The sequence below is a fragment of the Pantherophis guttatus genome, chromosome 1 (genome assembly GCF_059756535.1).
Source record: "Pantherophis guttatus breed Tessera chromosome 1, ASM5975653v1, whole genome shotgun sequence".
NCBI lineage: Eukaryota > Metazoa > Chordata > Lepidosauria > Squamata > Colubridae > Pantherophis > Pantherophis guttatus.
The window spans coordinates 119,242,738-119,270,568 of NC_142063.1; the positions used below are offsets into that span (position 1 = coordinate 119,242,738).

The 27,831-nt window shown below is 39.8% G+C and overlaps 1 protein-coding gene across 1 annotated transcript in view; it reads right to left on the reverse strand.

Moving 5' to 3' along the window:
* CFAP65 (cilia and flagella associated protein 65) overlaps positions 1–25,912 on the reverse strand; it is a 52,942-nt gene extending 27,030 nt beyond the window's left edge. The window contains exons 1-15 of the mRNA XM_034433729.2: positions 25,768–25,912; positions 23,521–23,603; positions 23,122–23,303; positions 21,232–21,334; positions 20,227–20,393; positions 12,724–12,920; positions 10,973–11,118; positions 9,703–9,925; positions 7,950–8,215; positions 6,757–6,957; positions 6,098–6,460; positions 5,140–5,277; positions 3,620–3,865; positions 1,302–1,526; positions 258–416 (exon numbers count right to left, since the gene is read on the reverse strand). Coding sequence (XP_034289620.2) covers positions 258–416; positions 1,302–1,526; positions 3,620–3,865; positions 5,140–5,277; positions 6,098–6,460; positions 6,757–6,957; positions 7,950–8,215; positions 9,703–9,925; positions 10,973–11,118; positions 12,724–12,920; positions 20,227–20,393; positions 21,232–21,334; positions 23,122–23,303; positions 23,521–23,595 — 2,691 coding nt within the window. The 5' untranslated portion in view covers positions 23,596–23,603; positions 25,768–25,912. The remainder of the gene's footprint in view (positions 1–257; positions 417–1,301; positions 1,527–3,619; positions 3,866–5,139; positions 5,278–6,097; positions 6,461–6,756; positions 6,958–7,949; positions 8,216–9,702; positions 9,926–10,972; positions 11,119–12,723; positions 12,921–20,226; positions 20,394–21,231; positions 21,335–23,121; positions 23,304–23,520; positions 23,604–25,767) is intronic.
* Between the last annotated feature and the right edge of the window lie 1,919 nt (positions 25,913–27,831).

Genomic DNA, 27,831 nt, shown 5'->3' on the forward strand with positions numbered 1-27,831 from the left:
TATATAAATATTTTCTGGGATTAATGATACTAAGGGAAGAAGGATGTCAGTGTTTTTATTAAGACATATATTCAATTCAATAATATATCCAAGAGGCAGACTTCATTAGACTACATGGCATTATGTAGCAGCTATACTCACTTCTTACACGCCATAGCTCTTCAATGGCTGAGTGTCACGTGGGTATGCTTCAAATGGCAGCCACCTTCTTTAACGGGGCTATATTAATTTTTCGCAGAGTAGATGTTGTCACTTACCGTTATGGTGCCAAACGATCCCTCCCCAATAACTCGCAGAACGTAGCGAACAGTCTTTGGAGTCTTGTCATCCAGCATTTCTTGGTCTCTCCATACTATCACCCAGCTCCGCAGGAGATATTTGATTTGTTCAGCAGGAGTGAAGGTCCATGTCTGAGCCTGAAATCATACACAGAAGAGGAGGCTAAAGGACCCAAAGATCACTCCCTTTCAGAATGGATCAATAAGTTGTTAAGAGCCATAGAAAATTTAGAACTACATCGCCTTCAGTATGACCTAAGCGTAGCTCATAAAATCATCTGCTACAATGTCCTACCTGTCAATGACTACTTCAGCTTCAACCACAACAATACACGAGCACACAATAGATACAAACTTAAAGTGAACCGCTCCAAACTCGACTGCAGAAAATATGACTTCAGTAACAGAGTGGTCAATGCCTGGAATGCACTACCAGACACTGGTGTCATCCCAAAACCCCCAAAACTTTAACCTAAAACTGTCTACTGTTGACCTCACCCCATTCCTAAGAGGTCTGTAAGGGGCATGCATAAGAGCGTGCCTACCGTCCCAGTCCTAATGTTCCCTTTAATTGTACTCATTTTATGTATTCAATTCATGCTTATATATACATACATACAGTAGTTTTGTGTTCCCTTTAGGTGTTTGAGCAGTGTATAAACTACTGTATGTAACGAAAAAAGTATTTAATAAGGCTATTTCATTCATTCAGATCTCGGATGTCTTCTGCTTGTGTTCCCTTTATTTTTTTGAGCAGTATATTATCTAATATGTACTCGACAAAATAAAATAAATAAATAGAGGAACTTAAAGAAAGCTTCCTTTTCTCTCTCACTGCTCGTATCTTGCTATTTTTATGTGTAGAACTATAAATGTGTGAATGCATTATTTAGCAAGGCACTGTTGGTAGCTATTATTATATTATATTATTATATACTATACACTGTTAGTAGTTATATAATAATATTATTATATTTGGCACAAGGAAGACTGCTAAATGACTGTGATAATTTTCCTACTTACTAAAGCTTCATTAGGTAGTAGTGTCCCTTCAGCAGGTTGGACAGACAGAAGCTTTTGGTCAGACTTCTGGATTTTCCATCTGAAAAGCATAGGTAGTCGAGTACAGTTTTTGATGGTGAAGGTACGTGAAGAGCAGGTTCCCACACAGGTGGGTTTGAAGTACAGGTTGCCATCACCTTCCAAGAGTAGCGCCAGAGGCTCAGCATTGCTCTGAAGAAAAATCTCCTGATGAAGCAAAGATCAATAGACATACTGAGCCAAGTTTGAAAACCATCCATGGAGGTTCAGTTGAGTCCCAGTTGACATGAGCAAGAATGAAAAAAACTGGACCTATACAAGAAGAAAATTCATATGCAATTTAGCCGAATCAATTCTAATACAATGAAGTTCTAGAAATGCCATTAAACATATCAACTGCAATCTCCGAAATACATGCATGGATTTGAACTGATAAATGACAAAAATCTAGACATTGACAGAAGCCAATGAAGGAATGTGGAAAATTCAGGGGGGAGGGGGTGGAAGAGAAAGATGATCCCAATTATACAAAGTTGTCACTGGTGAATTAAGCAAGCTGATGATGTCCCAGTGTTTGAAGTCTGTGGGATCTGGAAGGGGAATAACAGAGTTTGACAGAAACGTAGTAAGATTGAGTGGCTCTGGATTCTAAGGCTTTCCAGTTCTGGGACTATGTCATCTCTGGTACTGAATGGGGTTGTGCTGCCCAGACAGACTCAGTGTACAACTTGGGAGCCCTCCTGGACTTGCAACTCCTGCTTGAAGAGCAAGTGGCAGTTGTGGCTAGGAGGGCCATTGCTCAGTTTCATGTTGTGTGCCAGTTGCACCCATTCCTGGATCAGGAGGTTCTATTCACCATCACTCACGTCCTGGTCACCTCCAGAATGGATTACTGTAATGCGCTCTACATGGAGCTGCCCTTGAAGAGAATCTGGAAGTTTCAGCTGGTATAAAATGCAACGGTGATGGCAGCTATGATATGTGTGACCCTAGAATGACACATTACATTTCTGCTCCACAACTTGCATTCATTGCCAATTTGCTTCTGGATCCAACTCAAGGTGCTGGTTTTGTTATTTAAGCCTCTTCATTGTACGGAACTGGGTAATGTGAGGGATTACCTATTTCCAATTACTTCTGCCTGTCCCATCAGATCTGGCAGAAAAGTCAAGCTACAGATCCCCTCTGTTAATCTAGTGGAACCCAGTAGATGGTCCTTTTCTGCTATATATGTGCCACGGTGGTGCAGTGGTTAGAGTGCAATACTGCAAGCTACTTCTGCTGACTGCCGGCTGACTGCAATTTGGCAGTTCAAATCTCACCAGGCTCAAGGTTGACTCAGCCTTCCATCCTTCCGAGGTGGATAAAATGAAGACCCAAATTGTTGGTAGCAATATGTTGACTCTGTAAACCACTTAGAGAGGGCTGTAAAGCGCTGTGAAGTGGTATATATATCTGTGCTATTGCTATAGTGCTCATCCTATGGATCCTCCTCCTCTTGCCACCCCCTCCTCCTGGGAGAAGGCTTCATCCTGGCTGTCCTTCTGGAAGTCCTTCAAAACATGATTGTCAACAGACTTAGAGGTCTCATGGATATGGGGATTTAATGGGTGGCTACACTGCGTGTTCTCTCCAGTTCTTTTTTCATAATAATATTGATGTTTTAATTGTAGAGTGTTTTTAGTGATTACGATTTTGTGGGTTTTTGTACAACACCTGGAATCACATTTCTGAGAGATTGGAAACATATAAATATGATAGATAGATAAATAAATATAGGCTGAGCTAAAAGCAAGAAATTGAGACGTTACAACTATCAACCATTCCTGCCACCACTACCTCCCAAAAAAGTATCATTAGATTTTGGCTTAAGTAAGCCACGTTTAAATGATCAGATTCAGTTCTGCTCTATGATCTGGATGTCATCAGGGTGGACAAGCCTATTTCCTTCCTTTTTCTAATGAACTGGTAAAAATAGGAAATTATATTTGCAGACATTCCTAAGCCTCAGCTATCTTCCCCTTTTCTTTAGATAAGGAAGCAGGGAAAGAGATTATAAAATAACACATTGCCATAAGTGAAGGAGTGTTCTGAATTATTGATCCTTGTTAAGCTATCTAATAGTTCCTACGTTGGTATGGAACAACAACAGTTTTTTCAGCTTTAAAGGCCTTACCAAAATTAAATTAAATTAAATTAAAACTACTAGAGAAAGGGTGCCAAGCAGATGAAGGGGTCATGATAGCATAATAAAATAGGGTAAAAAAAATAGAAAGAAAAATTGGCATTTCCTTGCTTACCTGTGTGAAAGAGGACCAAAAATTGAGATTCAAGAGCAAGGTGTGCTGTTGTATAGTTGTTTCTGTGGGGCAAGTTGAAAGGAAAAAGATCTGATGGGCTCCTGGAATAATATAGCCACAGCTGGGCTTGACCAAGACAGAAGGGCACTTTTCTCGGCCAATGTTAAAACTTATGGCTGTCGTGCCTACGTTGCGGAGTAGCATGCTGCAGTATGTGCTGACATTCCGACATACTGGAGGAAAGACCTGGGAGACAGGAAGAGATTTGGATTGGAGAAACGGTCCCTCTGTGATTTTCCTCTATAACTTTTGTACTTTAAAGGAACTTTTATTAAAAAGGAACGTGGAAAGTCAATTGACCATATGCCATTTATAGCATCTAGTTCAATTTGCAAGCTGACTCCCATGTATCAGCCAGAAAACCACAATACAGGTCTCAAACATGCCCAGCTATTCAGTAATTGCAAACCATCACCTGCACAGAAATTAATGATTGATTGATTAATTAGTTATGGGAGAGGTCAGTGATTTGGAAGCTAAGGTAAGGCTCCAATCAGATTCACCTTTAGAACACTCCATGCTAGGTTGCCATGTTGTGGCATGCATTCATCTTTCTGACACCTGGTCTGAATATAAATATACAGTATCAAGCCACCCACTTCATCTAATAATAATAATAATAATAATAATAATAATTTTATTTCTATACCGCCCTTCTCCCAAAGGACTCAGGGCGGTGTACAGCCTATTTAAAAACACAAAACAAAACAACGATTAAAATTTAAAATCATTAAATAATTAGGCTCCAATTAAAATCCCAAAAATTTAAAATACCCCAATTTAAAATCGTTATGTTGATAGCCCGGCCTGGCGGAACAACAGGGTCTTCAGTGCGCAGCGAAACACCCGGAGGTCGGAGATCTTACGTATTTCCGGGGGCAGTTCATTCCACAGGGCAGGGGCTCCCACAGAGAAGGCCCTCCCCCGGGTGTCGCCAGCCGACATAACTTGGCCGATGGCACCCTGAGGAGACCCTCTCTGTGGGAGCGGACTGGTCGGTGGGAGGCTATTGGTGGCAGAAGTCGGTCTCAAAGGTACCCGGGTCCTATGCCATGGAGCGCTTTAAAGGTGGTCTCTGCATCTTCTTCAAGTTTCATTTTTCAAACATATTTCAAGCAAGTATTCAATGCTTTATTTCAGTTTTTAAGTACTTTTAAAATATGAGGGTGAAGGTTAGTTCTCCGAGCTTGTCGGTTGGTTTCCGAGTTGAACAATAACTTGGCATTTCTTAACACCATGGAAATCAGTTTGATCCAGTGAATCAAATTAATTCATTACATTTGGATTCTCACAACATGTTTTAGAGAAACACAGCGTTTCTAACGGAAACAGCAGGATTGGATCTTTTAAGACACTATTAATAATGGTTGTAAAATATTATGCCAACAAATAAGTGACTATCCTTGAGAAAACTGCTTGTACTCCACAGACATTTACCAGGGATGACAAACATTCTTCACCTTGTGACAGTCCAAGATGAACCGTGGGATGAAGTGCTGTCGCCCAGGTTGAAAAGTATGTCCACGCAAGCGGATGGTCAGACTCCAGGATGGACACATAGTGATGGGCTCTTCAACATTGTTGTAGTGTCTCAGCACCTACCGGTGAAAAGAAACAGAGCAAAGGAAGCCACTTAATTTGTGCTTTAGAGCGATGTTAAACAAAGAGGTTCCAAGTCAGAATTCCAAGGCAGGTAGAGGACAGAACATGCCCTTCAACAAATAATCTGCTTACTGAATTTTTAAACCAGTTTCTTCCTACCCTCCCTTTGTGAGGAGATGGAGATGACTTTTGCCAGGATTTGATATATTAACAGCATATTTGACATCAGATACCCAACCATACCAAAGCGACATGGGAAATTACCGTACTTTTCGGAGTATAAGACACACTTTTTCCTCCCCTAAAAGAGGGTGGAAATGTTGGTATGTCTTATATGCCGAATACAGCCATTTTTGGCCTCCCGAAGCCCCACCCCGCGTATCCCATTTTTGTGAAAAATGGGCCCATTTTTCACAAAAACAGGGTGTGCAGAGGCTTTGGGAGGCTGCATTCCGCTCCTGTGTGCTGGGGAGGGCAAAAACACCTCCATTTTTGTGAGCAATGGGCAAAAAACAGGGTGCACAGAGGCTTTGGGAGGCCTGCAGAGTGCTCCTGTTGGCTGGGGAGGGCAAAAACGCTCCTGTTTTTGTGAAAAACGGGTGAAAAATGGGGTGCACAGAGGCTTTGGAAGGCTTGCAGTGCTCCTGGGGTCCAGGGAGGGCAAAAACTTTTTTTTTTCTTGCTTACCTCTTTGAAATCTTGGTGCCTCTTATATACTGGTGCGTCTTATAGTCCGAAAAATAAGGTATCCACTCTAATGGTATGAGAAGCTGCGTATGCTAAAGGTCAGCATTTTCAACCTCAATTTCTACCCACCTTATAGAAAGCAAAGCCTTCCAGTTCTGCTGCATATAAAGTATTGACCTGAGGAGGCTGGAAAGTGATGCGGAAAGCCATACTCTTCAGAGATGGGATGTCACAACACTCTGGCATCACTTGGAAAGGACTGTCTGGCTTTCTTGTCCATATAACAGAGACTTTCCCCTTTGTGTGGTTGGTCACAGAGAAAGGAAGTGGCTCTATTTCTCGAAGACTTGCACAGCAGCCAAAATCAAACTCCTTGATACTGAGGCTGACGTGGGGAGGATATATCGTGAGGTCACTGTATACACCATCATGGAAATATTCAACCAGGGGTTCAATGACAGGATACTCCTCAGGGGGTTTGTCCTGCAGCATCTTAAAAACAAAATAACTGCATTTAGCCAAAAGAGAAACTGCTCATTCTACCTTATTGAAAGTAAGATAATAATTATATGTATCCATGTCCATAGGGAAGCTCAGGTTATTCAATGATGGGATAAAAGCCTATCAAATTTAACAGATTGAATTTTCAGAGGATATCCATATTCATAGTATATTCTGGGAATTGTGATGATACAATACAGAAGTATTGGTAACCAATTAATATGTTAGGCTTCCTTTTCAAGAGAAACCAGGCTGAATAAGTCTGCTTCTCTTAAAACATCCTTTACCTCTGGTGGGAGTGTAAGAGCTCCATTCTCATCTTCCAGCAGCTTGCCTTCCTTCAGCATGGTGCCCAGAATGTCTGGTGGGAAAAAGGTCAGTCCTCTGGCCATATGTGTCCTGTACCTGCTCAGATCCTTCATTCTCAGAGGGTTTGGGCTTGTGGTTTCTGTGTGGCAGGTCCCAACCAAATCTAGGAACAATGGATCCTGACCAGCATCAAGAACACAAGAAAGAAAACAGTCTATTTCATCTGCAAAGGCATTCTGAAGGCATACCCGTCATTCTGAATTTTGTCATCCATACAACTGGGCACAGCACAATGTGTGAAATTCTCTGCTTACAAAATTCAAAACAACTACATAGTATTGTGGAGAAAATAAACCTAACAAACAAAATGGAGGCTGCACCTTTTTCCTACCTCTGTCTTGGACATGACCAGGGTCAAGCCCAACTCTTCTCTTTGCGTAATCCTATCAGACCCAAATTTTCCCCAGATAAAGCTCAGATAAACCAAAGAAGAGAAGTCTCCCTAACCAGCTCACATTACAGACCAAGGAAGCCTCAATAAGGGAGTTCCAACATAGTAACAAGGTGAGAAATCCCAACCTTCCATCCTCAATCAGTCTGATGAGTCCATCTCCTCAACAGTGGACTTCTCCAGTTCTGCTGCCAGGGACCGGGACAAGGACCTGCCTAACATCCCCCAAAATTGCCAGCAAATCAGATTGCCAGGATTTCCTGCTTTATAGTCCTCAACCTCTATACAAATCATTACTTTCCCATTGTTCGGAGTCCCTCATTCTTGTAAAGCAAGCACCCAATCCTTGTTGCAATAAACATAGATCTCCTCAGTGCTGTGCTCTGTACTTCCTAATTTTTCATAACAAGACAAAAAAAAGTAAACATATTGGAGCCTGAAAATTAAGTCCATACTATCAACATTCAAATCAGAGCCAGTACTTTGATTTAACTTAGAAATGTTATACAAAGAAAAGAAATAGGAGCTACTGGCCTGAAACTGTAGGAACATGTCATACAGTATAACCAGAGTTGCCTGGCCAGGATTATTATATCTGCTCAATGAAATGGTACTCAACCATCCTTGAGTACCATTTCATTGAATGGTACCAATCCAGTTGATTGGGAGTACACAATTCAGAGACCAGTTTCAGGGCAAGATGTATTCTAACTCTCTTACCTGATGATGCACAAGGCAAACCACACGCCGGTAACATATAATTGGGTGAGTAGGCTGGAAAGTCACCTTCAGGGTGATTGTTGACATTCCATTCAAGACCCCATAAGGACGGTCAATGGAAAACACACTCTGTGTGCAATCAATGTCGAATTGATAGTAAGCTGGAACATCGGAGTTGTTAATGATGTCTAATGGCTGATTTAAGTATTCACCAAGGTTAATGTAGGAGAAGTAAACAAAGGGATGCAGAAAAGTTACCGCAGGGCCTAGAATGACAAACAAACCCAATTTTCATTCTGCTATGACAATTAGGAAAAACCAAGGAATGGGTTTTTTGTACAATAAAAACTCCCAATTATTAGTTTTACTTTGAAGTATGGATGTCCTGCACGTTATCTATAAAATAATTACTCTGGTCACCTATTTTTCAAGGCTTCTAAATGTGCCCAGAATCCAGATCCATTCTCACATATATGAGCAACAGAAGTGCACGGATCGGCTTCTTCCTCTTTGGTGAGCAGAATTCTGTTTTCTATAGAAAAGGATCGTTTCAAATATTTCTAACAGATAATGAATAATTGTATATTCATATTGAGATAACAGAAAATAGTACACAGGGCAACAAATTTTTAGGCTTGAAAATAGCATAGGAATCTATCCAAACAAATTTCTGTTGGCTACAAATATATTCACAATCAACTTCAATCTTCTCATCATTCCTATCACCCATCTCCTCCTACTTATGATTGTATGACTGTAATCTTGTTGCTGGTATCCTTACGATTTATATTGACTGTTTCCTAATATGATTTGATTGCTTATTTGTACCCTATGACTATCATTAAGTGTTGTACCTTATGATTCTTGATGAATGTATCTTTTCTTTTATGTACACTGAAAACATATGCACCAAGACAAATTTCTTCTGTGTCCAATCACACTTGGCCAATTATATTCTTTAGAAAATGTTCTATATAATATGATTAGAATCCAACATCAGGCAAGTTTCTGTACCTATATTTACTAAAATTAGGACTGAGACATAGGGAGTGGTGAAATTTGCTTTTGCTCAGTTTCTCCTTTTTAAAAAAATATTAAGGACATTTAAATTGCGTTTCTGTGCCTGCCTGTATTTTTGTGTCCATATTTCCTAATATACATAGCATGAGGCAGTGCTTCCCACACCTAGGTGAATTACACCAAATTGAATAAAAGTGGCCTTTCTTTGGGTAATGACACACAGATGCATTACTCAACACAACAGGGAATTTAAATTAAATTAAATTAATTAAAATTGTCATGTGTATTAAAATATATTCCAAAATCTCCTGAAGTATTTCTATTAAGACAAAAATCAACACCATTGCAATTTGTTGAAACGGCACAAAATCATTACGTGGTTTAGTTTTTATAATACAAGTATCCCTCAAGTTATGACAGCTCTGAAGGAAGGAATTTACAACAGTCCTCAATGTTTGATAAGACTTTCTCATAAGCAGTTTGGGGTAATGATACCACACACATTTTCTCCAATATACCGTAGGTATGCCTTGTTTGATTTTTTTTGATGCGCGAACTGCTTTGCAAAATATGGAAAAAATGAGGATTGCAAAATATACTGTGATTTGCATACTGGTCTGAGAAGGGCACATTGGTTGAATTTACATTTAAATGTGAACTAAATTTTTCTCCAGTCCCTACTAATATGCTTCACTACAGCACAAAGAAGCAAATAGGCTCTCCCTTCACGTACCTTTGCATGATCCTGTCACCTTCAACACAGAATGTGTGTTACTTCCCGAAGGCACAATAGTGAAGTAATCCACACTTTTCACACCCACAGTGTGTGGGCTAAACCTAACAGGGATGACTGATGTGCCACCAGCTTTAACAATGGCTTGGGTAACGTCGCAGGAAAAGACACGATCACGAAGCATTGGCTCCTTTGTTCTCTCAATCCTGAATGGAGCATCAACCTGTCAAGAGACAGACAGTTAGCTCTCCCTCACCGAGCAAAGAGGTTTGTTCTACATTGGGCAGCATAGGCCAAGAAAGCATGAAACAGATTTTCTCACAACTTTATCTTTTAAAAAGCAAAAGAATAGTCATTCTCCACAAACGCCTAGCTGGGAAAGTGAACGAAAGAAGGTTGGCAGCTGATGTGGTTAGACATTAAGAACCACTGACATACTGCTTCTTTCCATGTTGGTTTCATTGTTTGTTACTCTCTAAGGATCGAGAAATGCTTAATAGGCCAAGCCAGTCTTTCAAGTCTGTTAACTCAGTCTTACAATCAAGGATCACTGAGCTGAAAAGGAATTAGAGCGGTCCTTTAGCAAAATTGCAGGCCTGTAAGTAAAACAAAGCTGCATTCTGAAATTTGGCCACACATGCTATTACCCTCTCTTTCCACCACATTTCTGAGCAGATCGGTTAACTAAAGCAAGGCCTGGCCAGTTTCTTACACCCAATAAAATTATAAAAATGGTCCATTCAGTTCACGTGAATTGTCCACATAGCAACAGAGACGACCCTAAAAAATTGATAGTTGGAGAAAGACTTTCATCCAGATATCTCCCTTTACAACAGAGATGGATGACTTCAGGCCCATTTTCTGAAGCATCTAGAACCTCGTCCAGATTATATTATCAACATTCAGCACTATATTTGGGTTTTTCCTCTCCTAAAATTGTAAGGAAATGGATCTGTTATGCTTCCACTTAACTTGATTACACCAATTTGATTTAAAAAAAAAAAAAAAAAACCTGATCCCACAAAATCTCCCAAAGAAGTCAAACATGTGATCCTGTTCCTCACTAATGTTGCCATAGTATCCCTGGCATTCCTCATTTGGTGCTTGAAGACACCTTCTGCCCCCTCCCCCCCAAAAAAACGGTGTTGCCTGTACGGATAAAATCATCCGCTTCGAAAGTGGAAGGAAAGGAAACATATCCCTGTGAGAAGAACAAGCTGCATTGGATAGAACATTCTCTTCTTCACATTCAAGAAACACCTTTCCATACCACAGATACATTCAGTATCTCCATTTCTCTCTCCACAGTGCTGTCAACAGCAACAGAGCCAAAGGAAAGCACATCCCTGAACTTTATAAGCTTGATATCTTCATAGGTGTCTTCTGGCACATTGACCAGCAGGTGGGGATATTTACCTAGGGAAAAAAATCACTGTGTTTAATGTTGGAGATGGCTGTGTTCTGAATTTATGTCAATTTTGACATTGGGTCACTGCACCAATGGTGTGGCACTATTCATACTTTGACCTGAAACGTGTTACAAGAAAAATATTCTGGGAAAATTAATTTCCCTTCTAAATTTTCCTAACATGAGTTTTATGGTGAGGGTCAAAAGCCTTCTAAATTATGGGCAATTGACTACAAAACATGGATACGAGAGACATCAAACTTCCTATTAAAAGAAAATGAAAAAAGTAATAAGACAGCTGTCATTTTCTTGCAAGCAAGTATCCAGACATGGGAAAGACTTGTTAGTTTTCAGCTACAACATTTATACATGTTGATCAGGAAAATAATATTTCTTAACAATTTGGAAGTATCCTGAGTAAAAGTTCAGAGGCAATACAATGATATTGTGGAAACAAAGAAATAAACGACTTTAAAACCCCAAACTGAAATTGTTTTTTTTTTAAACAGCCATAAGCTACACTGCATAATAGGACAGGACCAGTGGTGGGTTACCCCCAGTTCGGACCTGTTCGCAAGAACTGGTAGGAAAACCAGCGGGAGGCTCCACCCACCGACCGCAACATCATCAGGAAGCTTCTGTGCGCAGCCCCGTTGCGAACCGGTAGTAAAGGTAAGTAGAACCCACTTCTGGACAGGACTACACATCTTCCCAAGCTCCTCGGTTTTTAACATTGCAGATAAATGTATTGGCAACCATACATGTAACCCCTAATGCATTGTTTGTCCTTGGTAGGTGGAGATGCATTAGGATATATACACACACCAGAAGCATATAGATTTAGAATAGAACAGGGGTGAAATCACCCAATCCGGTAGCGATGGCAGTGGGTGGTTCGGAGAACTGGTAGCAAAAATCCCTGTGGGCTTCCCCCCCCCATGCCCAGCTGAGCTGTGCGATCATCAGAGGCTGGTTTTTTTACTTTTAAAAGCATTTTTTCTACAACCTCTTCAGCCGAAAAAATGCTTTTAAAAGTAAAAAAAAAAAGCCTCTGATGATCACGTGGCTCAGCTGGGATCATCAGAGGTTTTTAAAAGCATTTTTTCTACAACCTCTTCGGCCAAAGAGATTGTAGGAAAAAAAATGCCTTTAAAACCTCTGATGATCCCAGCTGAGTTGCCTGATCGTCAGAAGCTTTTAAAAGCATTTTTTTTCTGCAACCTCTTAAGGTTGTAGAAAAAATGCTTTTAAAAGTAAAAAAAAAAAAAGTTGGCCACGCCCACCCAGTCACAATAACCCACCACCATCACCAAGGCACGCCCACAGAACCGGTAGTAACAAATTTTAGATTTCACCCCTGGAACAGAAAATATAATTTCATTCTTCTCCCCTACAGTAATGTAGGGAGAAATTGCTACTGTATCTACCAAAGGAGCAATTTTGACAAGAAATGAGGTGGGGATGATGGACAAACTAAGCTCTTCAGCATATCTAGCTGAAGGTTAGTCAGCTGAAAGTCAGAAAGATGAATGGAGTTGCCAGGAGGCTGAAATTTTGCTGAAGATACATATCAAATGTTGCGTTTGATACTTTTAGAGTGTAAATGTTCTTACCAACAGCTTTCAGTTTAAGAGTCTTCTGCTCCTGATTGTCTCCAAAGGTGCATGTTGCTAAAACATCATACACCAAAGCCATCTCAGGTTGAAAAGTCACCTTCATTATGCATTCTTCACCCGGATCCAACATGCCACGAGAAGGAACTAAAAAAAAAGGTTCGGGCACCTCCCAGCTGAAGCATGTCAGTAGATCCCTGCAAAAAAACAGTCCATAAACCAAAAGTTCTTTATCAAACCTAAACAGTGTTTCTCAAAATATTGGAGTTTTTTTGAAAAATTTTTTTTTATTTTTAAACAAAACTTAAAACATAAAACAATTATCCCATGCTGATATTTGGGAAGAGGGAACAACTAGTTTAGCATACAGGATAGAAAGATTCTATTTGGAAAATGCAATTCCATAGAAGTTGTGGACCTGACCCATAAAAGGCTTCATACGTCACAACTAGTGTTATGAATTATACAGTTATTGTTGTTGTTGTTAGTTGCGAAGTCGTGTCCGACCCATCGTGACCCCATGGACAACGTTCCTCCAGGCCTTCCTTTCTTCTACTATCCTCTGGAGTCCATTCCTCCTGGTTCGGCCCGATTCCACCGAGCCGGTAGCAGTGACGATATGACATTACCGAACCGGTTCTGCCCCCCCGCCTCCCCCTGTCCCCCCTGTGTTATTCTTACCTTTTATTTGGACCCACCCTCAATCTATTGCTGCCTCCTGAGTCCCAGCTGATTGGCTAGAAGGAAAAAAACTGTTTAAACTCTTGCCGCTGGGCTTCAAAGGGCCGCCCTACAGCTGATCAGTGTTAAAAGGCAGTTTGATGGTAGACCAATGCCTGCAAAAACAAATGAGTAGACCGATGCCTGCAAAAACAAATGAGTAGACCGATGCCTGCAAAATAAATGGGTAGACCAGTGCCTGCAAAAATAAATGAGTAGACTGGTACAGCTCTGCAAGCAGTTAAAAGCCTGGTAGACCAGTACCTCTGCTCAATCCTAAAGAATAGGGTTGCCAGGTCTGCTTCCAAAAAATAGCGGACAAGTGGGGGGGGGGGTTAAGTAGTAAAAAAAATTTAAAAATATATAATTAAATTATATATTTTCTTACAAACATTTTAACACGTATTAAAATAATCACTTCAAAACTTTACTTAAAATTCAAAACATCAAATGTATTATAGTAATATGTAAAATATTAAATTACATTTTACTTTGCTGTCGTGTGTATTTTTTATTTGACTGTGCAGCTTTGATCAATTCTTTGTGTTTAAGGAATAATTCTTTAATTTCAGTACAACGTTGAGAAATATTAAAAAATATACAAAGTTCACTTCGAACTGATGGTACAAGCAGTTGGTTACGTTCGTCAGTCCACAAATTTCCCTTGATGCTGAAAATTCGTTCAACATTTGCATTTGATACCGGAATTGATGCACAATACTGGAACAGTTTCAGTAAACTCGGAGCTGGCTCTTTCTTGAAAAAGTACGTCCACTTATCAAGAGATGAATCGCCCTGCAGATGAACATAAACTTTTTCTAAGGCAGAAATTTCATCGAAGAGAGTGTTGGGTGGAAGTTCTTCTCGCCATGGTGATAATAACCAGATCTTTGTCATTTCTTCTAAAGTTGGAGGATTATTGTGATCAATTAGATTGAAACAATTTAGTGTCTCATATACTGAATCGGTGAAATTATACCACTTTTCTAGGTATGCAATGGCTCTTTGATACACGTTGATGGCTTCTTTCTTGAACTTTTGCATGGCATTCTCAGGCAAATGTTTTTATGTAAGGCAAATAAAACTTTCATTCCAAAAAACTGCTCATCGTATTTTTTTTGCAAAGAATCATGCAGCTTACACATGGTAATGTGAAGATCACATGCAAGAATTTTCTTGCTTTCCAGCTTCAGTAGGGTGCCTTGCATTATTGACATGAAGAAGTGCATGAAATATAAATACAATTCTGAAATTGTTGGTTCATCGTCCTTTACGAGTTCATTTGCCTGATCCAAAATAAGGTTCCAGATAACCTTATGGCACTCATCAGATCCAAGAGAAATAAAATACAATTTTAGAGGTATCCAGTTTAAAAGAAGTCTTTCAACCGCTTTAAACAAACTTAACCAATGTGTTGGAACATGGCGCAAAACTTCATGGAATTCTGACTCGCAAAACTTGTGTACCATTTCATCATAAAGCTTTTGAATAAAAAAAATGTCCACTATTTTGTGAAAAAAATAGTGAACATAATGTGAAAAAAGTGGACTGTCCGCTCAAATAGTGGACACCTGGCAACCCTACTAAAGAATTGTCACATGACCATCAAGCCACGCCCACAAAACAAGCCACACCCCCAGAACCGGTAGTAAAAAATTTTAGAACCCACCTGTGGCTCACGCCTACTGCTTCAGTGACTCTATTTAGCCACCTCATTCTCTATCGTCTCCTTCTTCTTTTGTCCTCAATCTTTCCCAGCATTAGGCTCTTCTCCAGGGAGTCCTTCCTTCTCATTAGGTGGCTAAGGTATTTGAGTTTCATCTTCAGGATCTGGCCTTCTAAAGAGCAGTCAGGGTTGATCTCCTCTAGGACTGACCGGTTTGATTGCCTTGCAGTCCAAGGGACTTGCAGGAGTCTTCTCCAGCACCGTAGTTCAAAGGCCTCAATTCTTTGGTGCTCAGTCTTTCTTATGGTCAAACTTTGACAGCCAAACATTGCAACTGGGAAAACCATAGCCTTGACTATATGCACTTTTGTTGGCAGGGTGATGTCTCTGCTTTTTAGTAAGCTATCTAGATTTGTCATGCTTTCCTCCTCAGGAGCAAGCATCTTTTAATTTCTTGGTTGCAGTTCCCATTTGTGGTGATCTTGGAGCCCAGGAAAATAAAATTTGTAACTACCTCCATTTCTTCCCCATTATTTGCCAGGAATTGAGAGGGCTGGATGCCATGAACTTAGTTTTCTTAATGTTGACTTTCAAGCCAACTTTTGCACTCTCCTTCTTCACCCGCATCAAGAGGCTCTTTAGTTCCTCTTCACTTTCTGCCATTAGAATGGTATCATCTGCATATCTGAGGTTGTTGATATTTCTCCAGGCAATCTTAATTCCAATTTTTGATTCGTCTAGCCCCGCTTTTCTCATGATGTGCTCTGCATATAAATTAAATAGGCAGGGCAATAGTACTGTATACAGCCTTGCTGGACTCCTTTCCCAATTTTGAAACAATCAGTGGTTCCATGTCCAGTTCTCACTGTTGCTTCTTGACCCGCATATAGGTTTCTCAATAAGATGGTCTGGTACTCCCATCTCTTTAAGAACTTGCCACAATTTGTTGTGATCCACACAATCGAAGACTTTAGCATAGTCAATGAAGCAGTAGTAGATGTTTTTCTGGAACTCTCTAGCTTTCTCCATGATCCAGCGTATGTTGGCAATTTGATCTCTAGTTCCTCTGCCTCTTTGAAATCCTGCCTGTACTTCTGGTAGTTCTCGATTCACATACTGCTGGAGCCTAGCTTGTAGGATTTTGAGCATATCTTTACTAACATGTGAAATGAGTACAATGGTGTGATAGTTTGAATATTCTTTGGCATTGCCTTTCTTTGGAATTAGAATGTAAACTGACCTTTTCCAATCCTGTGACCACTGTTGAGCTTTCCAAATTTGCTGGCAAATTGGGTGTAGCACTTTTACTGCATCGTCTTTTAAGATTTTGAATAGCTCAGCTGGAATACTGTCACCTCCACTAGCTTTGTTGTTGCTCAGATTTCCTAAGGCCCATTTGACTTCACATTCTAGTATGTCTGGCTCGAGGTCAGTGACCATTCCATCTTGGTTATCAGGGATGTTAAGCTTGTTCTATTATAGTTCTTCTGTGTAATTTTGCCATCTCTTCCTAATCTCTTCTGCCTCTATTAGGTCCCTGCCATTTTGGTCCTTTATCATGCCCATCTTTGCATGAAACATTCCCTTCATATCTCCAATTTTCTTGAAGAGGTCTCTAGTCCTCTTTATTCTATTGTTTTCTTCTATTTCTTTGCACTGTTCATTTAAGAAGGCATTCTTATCTCTTCTAACTATTCTCTGGAATTCTGCATTCAATTGGGTGTATCTTTTTCTTTCTCCCTTGCCTTTTGCTTCCCTTCTTTCCTCAGCTATTTGCAGAGCTTCCTCAGACAGCCATTTTGCTTTTTTGCATTTCTTTTTCTTTGGGATGGTTTCAGTTGCTACCTCTTGTACAATGTTGCGAACCTCTATCCATAGTTCTTCAGGCACTCTGTCTATCAGATCTAATTCATTAAATCTATTTGTCACCTCTACTGTATATTCATCAGGGATATGATTTAGTTCATATCTGAGTGGCCTAGTGCTTTTCCCTACTTTCTTCAATTTAAGCCTAAATTTTACAAAGAGAAGCTCATGATCTGAACAACAATCAGCTCCTTGTCTTGTTTTTACTGACTATATAGAGTTTCTACATCCTTGGCTGCAGAGTACATAGTCAATCTGATTTCTATGTTGACCATCTGGTGATGTCCATGTGTAGAGTCCTCTCTTAGGTTCTGGAAAAGAGTGTTTGCTATGACCATTGTATTCTCTTGACAAAATTCTATCAGCCTGTGCCCTGCTTCATTTTGTACTCCAAGGCCAAACTTGCCTGTTATTCCGGTTATCTTTTGGCTTCCAATCCCCCATGATGATTAAGACATCATTTTTTGATGTTAATTCTATAAGGTGCTGTAGGGCTTCATAGAACCGGTCAATTTCATCCTCTTCAGCACCAGTGGTTGGGGCATAGACTTGGATTACTGTGATATTGAATGGTTTGCCTTGGATTCAAACTGAGATCATGCTGTCATTTTGGGGATTGTATTCCAATATTGCTTTTCCAGTATTGCTTTTATTAATTATGAAGGCTACTCCATTTCTTCTGAGGGATTCTTGCCTGCGGTAGTATACCTGATGGTCATCTGAATTAAATTTACCCATTCCTGTCCATTTTAGTTTGCTGATTTGCTGTCGATGTTCAGTCTTGTCATCTCTTGTTTGACCACGTCCAGCTTCCCTTGATTCATGGATCTTACATTCCAGGTTCCTATGGAGAATAGATCTTTACAGCATCAAACTTTCCTTTCAGCACCAGATGCATCCACAGCTGAGCATCCTTTCGGCTTTGGCCCAGTCGCTTCACTCTTTCTGGCGTTACTAGGACTAGCCCTCTAGCCCCAGTAGCATATTGGACACCTTCCGACCTGAGGGGCTCATCTTCCGGCGTCATATCTTTTTTCCGTTTGGTACTGTCCATGGGGTTTTCATGGCAAAGATACTGGAGTGGGTTGCCATTTCCTTCTCCAGTGCATCACATTTTGTAAGAGTTCTCTGCTATGATCTGTCAGTCTTTGGTGGTCCTGCATGGCATAGCTCATAGCTTCATTGAGCTACGCAAGCCCCTTCACCATGACAAGACAGTAATCCATGAAGGGGAATTATACAGTACTCCCAGTCTAATGCAGCGCCCACAAAGAGGGTATGATTTTGTTAGATTGGGTCTGTCCTATTGGGAGTCAGGTCATTTCATAAGGACCATGAGAGGAAGGAATGAGTTACTTAAGAGCATCATGTTCCATATGGCTGCATCTGTTGCATAGCTATAGGCAGATGAAGATTCTTCTGACTACAGCTTCCATCTCCTATTCTAGCAGGAAGTATGAATCAAGGCAAACCCCTAGATCTTGGCCGAACATTTAGAGACTGGACAGAAGTTGCCTAAAATCTCTGGATTGAGATGCACCATTGCTTCCTTCACAAAGATAAATGTGATCCTTCTCTCAGAAAAGCATTAAGTATTCCTCAAAGCCATGGATCTACCCTCTCTGTGCCAACTCAATTGATCTAAGAGAGGCAGGGATCTACTACAGATGATCCTGCCCACTTCCTTAGACTCCACATGTTTCAAGGAATATAAATTGCCACTACAGTCATCTCAATGGATCCTGTCAGCAATGAATCCATCTCAAAAAGAATGAAATCAGAGTAACAGTAAGGGAGATCTTCTCATCCATCATTCTCCAAGTAGCTGCAGGTAATCCTCCACTAAATTGGAGATCTAAGATTGGTTTCTTAAACACTTTTAGTTGTGTCTGATCATGTTTGCTTTTCATTTTCCCTTTTGATACTCTATGTATTCGTTGTTTCATTCCCTTGGACTCCTCTGGGAATCAGGAAGAGGCTGCTCAGGAGCAATTTCATTCAATGTCTTTGCCAACTTCATATCCCAGAGCTCAGTGAGAGGAAACTTGAAACTGCCAACATAATCATTGGTACATTTCCAAATGCACTCTGGAAAACCCTAGCAGTAATAAGACACCTGAAGAGTACCTTCCTAATCCTATCCTCCCTGCATTCTGAAAGCTTCAGGGTGACAAAAAAATGTTGTATTGTCTGTGGTAAGTGAGTCCCTGGGACAATCCAAGGTTATCATTATGGCCAGGAAATCCTACCTTTCCTGACCTAGCCCCAGTGCATGGAGGTTGAAATTCCCCAGACCAAAGGCTTGGATAATCAACTCCAATTCAGAGACCAGCCTGACTTTAGAATTAGATGTTGCTTGGCAGGAAATTAAACACTTGTAGAACCACTAGCAATTTCCTAATGTCCAATTTAACACATAGGATCACTCACAGTTAGCTAAAGTAGAAGGCATCAGGTTACTGCTACTCATCTTCCATGTCTTAAAGTCACACTTGCTGCAGTTACTGAAACCCAGAGCATATTTTCATATAAGGACTCCCTTCTCATCCTTACCCAGCCATGTATCACAGTGATATATTCCAGTCCATATAATATTAGCTAACTTGTCTCCTAACAAGCCTCCGTAGTGAAAAATCCAAATTAAAAATTTCTAACAAGCATACGGCTGCTACTTGACCCTTCCTGAGCCCCACAGGAATTGTTAGAAAAAAATATGGCAGATGGCAGTAGCTCAGTGTTTTTTTCTGAAACAATGGCCACCTACTCCAAGGAAGAGACAAAGATAAACTGGGCTGATACAGAACCCTGTGGGTTTACTTCCAGTAAAAAACAGCCATTTTGTAATCCAATGGCAGCTCTATGTTGTGCTCTTAAAACTGTCTTGAAAACTGAATATGTCTTCCACCTTTATAAGTCTGGGAACTGAAGTATTATGGACTTTATATAATCAAGCAAAGAGTTTAATTTGCCTGTTGGTTCCTATTATGGATTTTAATAGCTCTCAAAACTGCTGGTTTTGATAACACGTTCTCACTTCCCTTCAGCAACCTTTCCCAGTTTGGTGCCTCCTCCTCCCATCCGCCATAAATCAGGTGAGAATTTTACTCTAAAACATCTGAAGGTACCATGCTGGGGAAGCCATTTTACACTATCTAGAGCAGAAATGAGGAGCATTTCTGTATCTCAAAACATCTGGTGGCAACCCAAAAGTAAGCAACTTTGAAGGGTATAAATAAAAAAAGCGTGCCTACCCATTATTGTACAAAGGAAAGGAGGACTCCACAAAATGATGGACAGCACAAGCAGGAAGCTGGATGGTATGTGGGAAAAGGAGTTCAAGGTGTGGTAGCTTAGCTAGCAGTGCAACAGAAAATTCTCCTTCTGGCTTTTCAAAGAGGATGCTGTCTTCATATTCCCTCTGAATAAGAAGAACAGAAGATAATCAGTTCAAATATGTGTCCCATTTCAAATGTAGTTGGGATGGACATCTCCTTGTTATGCATAACTGACAAGGGGACAGACAGATGAATGTACCTAATGAATGCCTGTGTAAATTATTTCTTCATGTTTTTTTAAGTAAGATTTGAAATGCTTATGAAGCAAGATTGCTGTGTGGAAATATTAAAACTAAAAGCATGATGAAGCATAAAATGAACCAAACTAACAAATAAGCAGCAGATTCTGAATTAAAATATCTTCCATTTAAATACCTCTTTCGATTATTAGCCCAAAATGAAAGAGAGCACTTTGGACTCCATATGGAATCGAATATGACAAGATAGTAAAAAAGTAATAAGATAGTAAGTTAAGTAATACACAATGAACAAAACACACCAGCCGCTTGTGCAAAATTTAAATGAGATTTGCTTCTTTTTGGCCTAGTATAATGTGTAAACAGAACTGGTAAATTAGCCATAGCTTCCTTTAGAGCAATAAATTCCAAAATATTTTTTTCTAATGGGATTTTTTCTTGCAGTTCTGACTCAGTATAGTATGGCAACAAGGGCACAAGATTTGACTTTGATTTCCTGGTTTATTCCTGGTCTGCTTTTTTTGTTTGTTTTGTTTTTGATGCAGAGCAGGCATTTATGTGGAGCACTGTATTATTAAGCATTGTACTATCCCAGTCCTGATGTAAACTATTCGTTTCAGCGCCCCAAATCTCTTTGTCTGCCAAGTTGGGCAAAGAGATCAGAGGAATTGCTGCTGTTATTTTAAATAATCATAACTCTGAAATAAGTACAAATGTGACTTACCCTTTCCAAAGGGCGGAAGATAATTGGCAAAGTTAAGGACATTCCAGGGGTCAGAATAATTGGCTGTGGGAAAATGGTGATGAAGAAACGTGTAGTGGGAGGTCTGCAACAAAAGGAGCACAAAAAGCATAAATGAAGTGATACTGAAGAGATTCTGGGTAAACAAAGCAAAAAATTACATAATAAATCACATTATATGAAGCATACAAAAACAAGCATGCAGAATTTTAAGAAATTGAAATATTCAGAGACAGAAAGATAACGATAGTATTTCCAAAACTGTTAAAATGGAAACTATGGTTAACCCGGTGCTGAAAAATATAGAAAACCAACCAAAAGATAGTAGCAAATAAAGAAAGATCAATTCTGCATGGCAGCTTTAAGCTGTGAGTGTCCTGTCCTAGGCTCAACTGAAAATGAAGCCAGTTTAAGAATTTCATCCTGGATTTCAATCTGATCCTCCACTATAGCAACGATGCTATCCATGTGTTCCAGACAATGGTATGTCCTCACTGGTGGGTTGCCCTGCCTATGCACCGTTCCCACTAGGACTAGGAAAGCTAATTCTAACTGCTTTCCTCTGCGTGGGTGGGTTTGGAGAATATGTGTTTTCCCATCACTGGCCTCATAGCCCCATTAGCTTTGAACCACTCTCCTGCCCTGTCAGCAATTTACCCCAGAGGCTCTTCTGCATGGATGCTTTAAGTTGCTTATCTCTTGGGCAGAAACCAGCTAGAAATGAAGTTGGCTTAAGAAACTGCTCTCCTACTTCAGCTTTGACAATAATGCCAACGAGGTATTTTGCCTGATGGCAGTCATCACAGCCGCTAATTCCATGCATGTGCATCACATTTTAAGAACCCCCTTTCATTGATTCCTCCTTACACTTAACAGTTTTTTTGGCATGTCTGCCAGTGATCCATGAAGGTGGAACACCAGTTTTCCTTCTTCCTGTCACATGAGCTAGAAGAGGGATTTGTCAGAACTCTTATCAATTTCACTTGTTTGTTTGTTTGTTTGTTTGTTTGTTTAAAAGTCAAGTGTTCCACCATTGTATCATGAAAGCCATGGAGGACAATGATCAGAGAGGAAGGTTATCACCATCACTGTGCAAGCCACAAGTTGGAGTGAAGGCATTCTTCTACATTGAAACAAAGCACAATAGGCAGACCATATAGCCCTACTTGGAGAAAATTGATATAGAGGGGGGAAAAAACCATGGATAGAGATTGCTGTGGCAGTAGGATGGGTTAGGTTAAGTGTGAGATCATGAATTCCTGTCCTCAAGAATCAGTTAATGGACTATTCTCATGCTGTGACATGCAAGACAGGCAGATAAGCCCCATCTTGTCAGGTTTGTTTTAGAAGGGATAAGATAATAATTCTAAACTTCTGGACTTAAATACTCAGGAAAAATTCCATTGAGATCTCAAGGAATTACTTCCAAAGAATTCCACGTAAGATCAGGCTGGATAAGACTTAAACAATAAGATCTGGTCTAAGCAATGTGAAAAATTATCTGGATTTACGCATTGGGCGTATCATACCCCCATTGTTTAATCCTGGTTGAATAATCAACAGTTGCCTGGATATATATTCCTTGTATAAAACCAGAGAATATAGTCCATAAACCATAATGTCTAGAAAGGAAGCAAAGCCAAAACCAAGCAAGTCATAATGTGGCTTTGCACAAAACAGAAGCGTAAGTTTATGACATTTAAAATAGCTGCTGAGATTCAAGAGAACAATATCGGATTTCAAGAGTGTTTTTCTTGAATATAATTTGGGTTAAGTGAGGAACAGCCAAAAGAATAACAAATGGTAAAAAGTAGGAAAAGCTAAAGAATAACAAAGGAAAGCTCCTTTTACCATTGCATGGTGTGTACAAACCTGAACTTCAGCTTCTGGGGTTTCAGACACACATTTCTTAATATTAGATGTTTAGTGAATTCTCTTCCTAGTGACCATCTTTGCCAGTTGAGAGTCTCAGCTACTTCAATACCCCAGAAAATATTCTTCTTGGGTTTTCTCACAGAAGAATCTAAAGACGTCTGAGAAATGCCCATCAGGGTCTGAAGAAGTGGAAAAATCAAGTTATGGCTTAGCTTATTATCTTATCTGAAGGCTGATATCCAATTTTATTCAACCAATTAACACAAGGAACTGTACCCTCCCACTAATGTTTCCCAGCAGCTAACCTGGGATAGTTTAAATGATATGAGTGAAAATGGATTTCAACATAATGGCAATTAGAAATCTCGTACTAACTAAATTAGAAAACCTACACACCTGCTTGGTACCATTGTGACAGAGTCTTTGAATGGAATCTTTCTTGGCTGTACATCCATGGAGATGAGTGAGCATTTCTGCATCTGAGAAAATGAAAAGCAAAATAAAATTATAGAACATTATAGAGCATTAAACATGCTAGCCACAAGAGACCCCCTACTATATATACCTAAAGAAGGCCAAATCCTCAATAGAATCATTTATGTAATTTTACAATTGCGGAGGGGGTATCTTAGATTGGCTCAGAATTTAGAAATGAAGGCAGACTGGTTTCTTCTATCTAAACTTCCTTGTAAATGGGTTGTCTTAAATTCAGGGCTACTTTCTACAGAAGGTAACAATATGATCTTATTGAAATTATGGTCCTGACTGCGGCTTTCCAGAAAATATTTTTTAAAACTACAGAAATTGCTACCAATCTGCCATCCAATTGCTACCAACCTGCCTTCCATTGAGGATCTGCATGAGTCAAAAAGAGGGCTGTGAAATTGTTTCAATTTCTACCCTCAAAACGACGCTATAGGGCACTGCATACCAGAACAACTAGACACAAGGACAGTTTTTTTTTCTGAATGCCATCACTCTGCTTAACAACTAATTCCCAGAACACTGTCAAATAATTTACTAAGACTGTATTACTATTATTCTTCTCTTCCTTACTAGTATCTATCTCTTATTACTTATTTATTACTATAACTATGTCGCTTGTATCTTTCAATTTATATTGTTTTGTTTCCTAGTACAATTTGATAGTTTATTAGTAACCTTGACTATCACTAAATGTTGTATCTTTTTATTCTTGATTAATGTATTTTATTCTCCTTATGTACACTGAGAGCAAATACACCAAAGACAAATTCCTTGTGTGTCCAATCACACTTGGCCAATAAAGAATTCTAATTCTAATAAAGAATTCTAAATGTTTTTAACACCAGACGACAGCCATTGTTTACTCAGAAGTAAAACCTAAGAAGTTCAAAACTAATTCTATTCACATGTTTCTGAGTTCAAATATCATAGTCTCAAATAAGCTACAAAAAACAGGAGCCTTTGATGATCAGTTTATAATATAATCTCTCAATTCAAAAATACAAAGTGAAAAAAGGCATTTGATCAAATCATGATATAGCTCCAATATTATCCTTGTTTACTTGAAAGTAACTCCTATTAAACTCAATCAATTTAATGATCCAGTTGTTACACACAAAATATTCAAGGCCAGTATTATTCATTTCCAAATATTTTCCAATTTTATCCAAATACTTTCCAACCACCTCATCCCCACCCCGACTTTACACAAATCAAAAGAGGGAACTACCAGTGCATGTTTTTTCTGAAGTTCACCATGGCCCTGCCTCTGCTTGGGAGATCCAGAATAATTGTATAGGATAAAATATTTTCATAGGAATTGTCAGCTTTTATTAAAGAGAGCAGAAAGCAAAAGGTTGTTGGTGGGTTAAGAATATGCAGCATACTATTAAGGCATTAAGAACATCCCGCACTGCAAAGAAAATTATTTTCATATATTATATTATAAGATTCATTTTATATTCCATATTTCATTTCCATGAAATATATATAATATCATTCTTTGGAATGATAATGCCATTGTTAAATAATTGACAAATGAGGATAATGATATAAAGATATATATCAGATTGAAAATATGAGAAATTAGTAAAATATGAATATGGGGAAGAAGCACAAGGGATTTGTAAGCAATCGACACACTGTTTGCAATTGTAATGGATGATGGATGTTTTATGTTTTGTTTGTTTAAAAAAATCAAAAAAAAAAATAACATTCCCACACTGGCCTTTTGATAACACCCCTATGCAAATTGTAACACCTGGAACATGAAGGTCAGGAAGATATGGATAAACAGTGCCTGGGCAAGAACTACTTTGGGAAGGCAGGCAACTAGATCCAGACTGCAGGAATTCGGAGAATGCTTTCCTGCCATCTAGTGTTTCTCCAGATGTTTGCAACCAGATATAGTAATTCTAATTAAAGCAATTCTGAGGCCCCCATCTCTCAGTTTCTATCCATTGGCTGCTACCTCGTTTGGCTTATATACAGACACCTGTATGCATGCCTTACGTTATGGGTATAGTATATGCATGCATATATATATATGCACACATGTTGTGTTAAGAGGAAATAACAGGAGACCCAACATCGCATCTACTCCACCCCCGTAAACCTTTAGTGGGCGCTGATGGTGGGTGCACTGCTGGAAGATCCTACCAGGAACTCCACCTTCGCCCAGCTCCGGAAAAGAACGCTTTAGAACAGAAACACAAGATCAAAGAAGTTGAAAAACACGAGACGCCGGCGTTGCTACGGAAACAACACGCGGAAGTAGCTGCCGGTTTCCCGGGCAACCAAGAACGGCAGCCGAAGAGGAACCGCTTCCTCGTCGTCTCCCTGCTTTAACGCGAAAGAGCAGAGAGAGCGAATAGCCTTTGGAGGAGAAAGAGACGCGACCAGATTGCGCGGGTAAGGCAGTCTCTGGAATGCGGCGGGCCCCTAAACCTAAAAGTAAAAGAGATGCTTCTCTATGGTCTCTAAACCAGGGGTCTCCAACCTTAGCAACTTTAAGACTTGTGGACTTCAACTCCCAGAATTTGCTCCCAAAAGCAAAGCTGGCTGAGGAATTCTGGGAGTTGAAGTCCACAAGTCTTAAAGTTGCCAAGGTTGGAGAGCCCTGCTCTAAACGAACGTTGTGAACTATTGTGAATCCACCCGAGACGAAAACACGCTGCTTTTCTCCTGATTCTTATTCGGTGGTACAGAAGAGCCGACTGAAGTCTGGCCACTGTCCTAAATTGCAACCTTTTCTTTCTTTCTTTCTGGGGGGAAAAGAGAAAAGTCTGAGCAAATAAGTGGATTTATTGTACGACCTCCTTTTCCGAAACAAGTTCTATTTGCTCTACCTGATTCCTTCTATTAGTTTGACATTGCTGCCTTAGATGATTTCTTATTAAGTTAGTTGCAAGTCTTCCTTCTGCCTCCCTCCGCACTTTAAAAAAAAATCGTCATATCTTAAATGTGGACATTTCTGTTTAGGAGCAGTCTTTTTTTCTCTCTCTCTCCTCCTCCCTTCTTTGTTTAAGATTTAAATTCAAATTTAAATTCATTCTGCACACCTCTAATAAAACCTGTTTTAATGTAATTTGGCCTTTTCCTCGATTCTAAATATTTTCTGTTATGGTAAAAGATAAAAATATGAACTTGGAAAAGCTACTCGTAGGAGGCCCTGGGGGAAAAAGGAGAATAGACTGTTATAAAAAAATATCTAAGCATCTTCTCCCACATATGTTCTTGTAGAGTCATTATGCAAAATGGTCAGATATTTGCAAATTATTAGTAATGCTAATGAATACTTATATTAATGATGAGTAAATCATTTATATCAGTTATTCTACTAATTATTAGTAGAGTCACTTCGTTTTTAGCCTAAGGAGAGGTATTGGTGCATTCCAGCAATGGCAAACCTTTTAGACACCGAGTGCACAAACTGCGTGCGCACATGCCCAAACTGAAAGGTGTGTGTGCATGAACACATGCATGCACAGACATGTGTGACTTTGCGTATGTTCAAACATGCACACGTGCATGCGCAGCAGAGACCCAATGGCCAGCGGGAGGTGGGGCATCCCAACACCGGCAGTGTGGCAAGAGGTAAGATCTTTTTCTTTCGTAAGCTTCTGTTTCATCGTTTGCAGGAAAACAGAAGCTCATGAAAGAAACGCCACGGAGCTCTGACCTGGGACGATGGCAGGCGTGCCAGCAGAGAGGGCTCTGCGTGCCACCTCTGCCACGCATGCCATAGGTTCGCGGGTGTATTCTGTACAGCCCAGCATATGGACTGAGCAAACTCTGCTATCCTTTCTCAAGCCTCAGATAGTCTTAGACAGATCAATCTTGGAATACAGTTTTGTATTGGCAAAATCATAAAGTGTTTTTTCCTGCCCAAGTTTCATGTCCTAGAAAGAAATTTCTGGATCCTAGAAACACCCTTGCAAGTGCCCTTGGGTTTGAGGTAGACTGCAAAAGATGTTTCTTTAATATGGTATGTCTGTTTACTTTCTGAGTCATCCTGCTGTGTGACATTAAATCAACCCATTCCCTCTCTCTCTAGTACCATGGCTCCCCTCAAATTGGACAGGAGCCCAGATATTGCAGAAACACTCATAAATTAGAGCCATTAAATATCATGCTTTCTGCAGCATCAGGGACCCACAAACAGACTGAGCGTGAGCTGAATGCCGCTATCTATCACTTTAATGGGTGTACTCTGGAAATTAA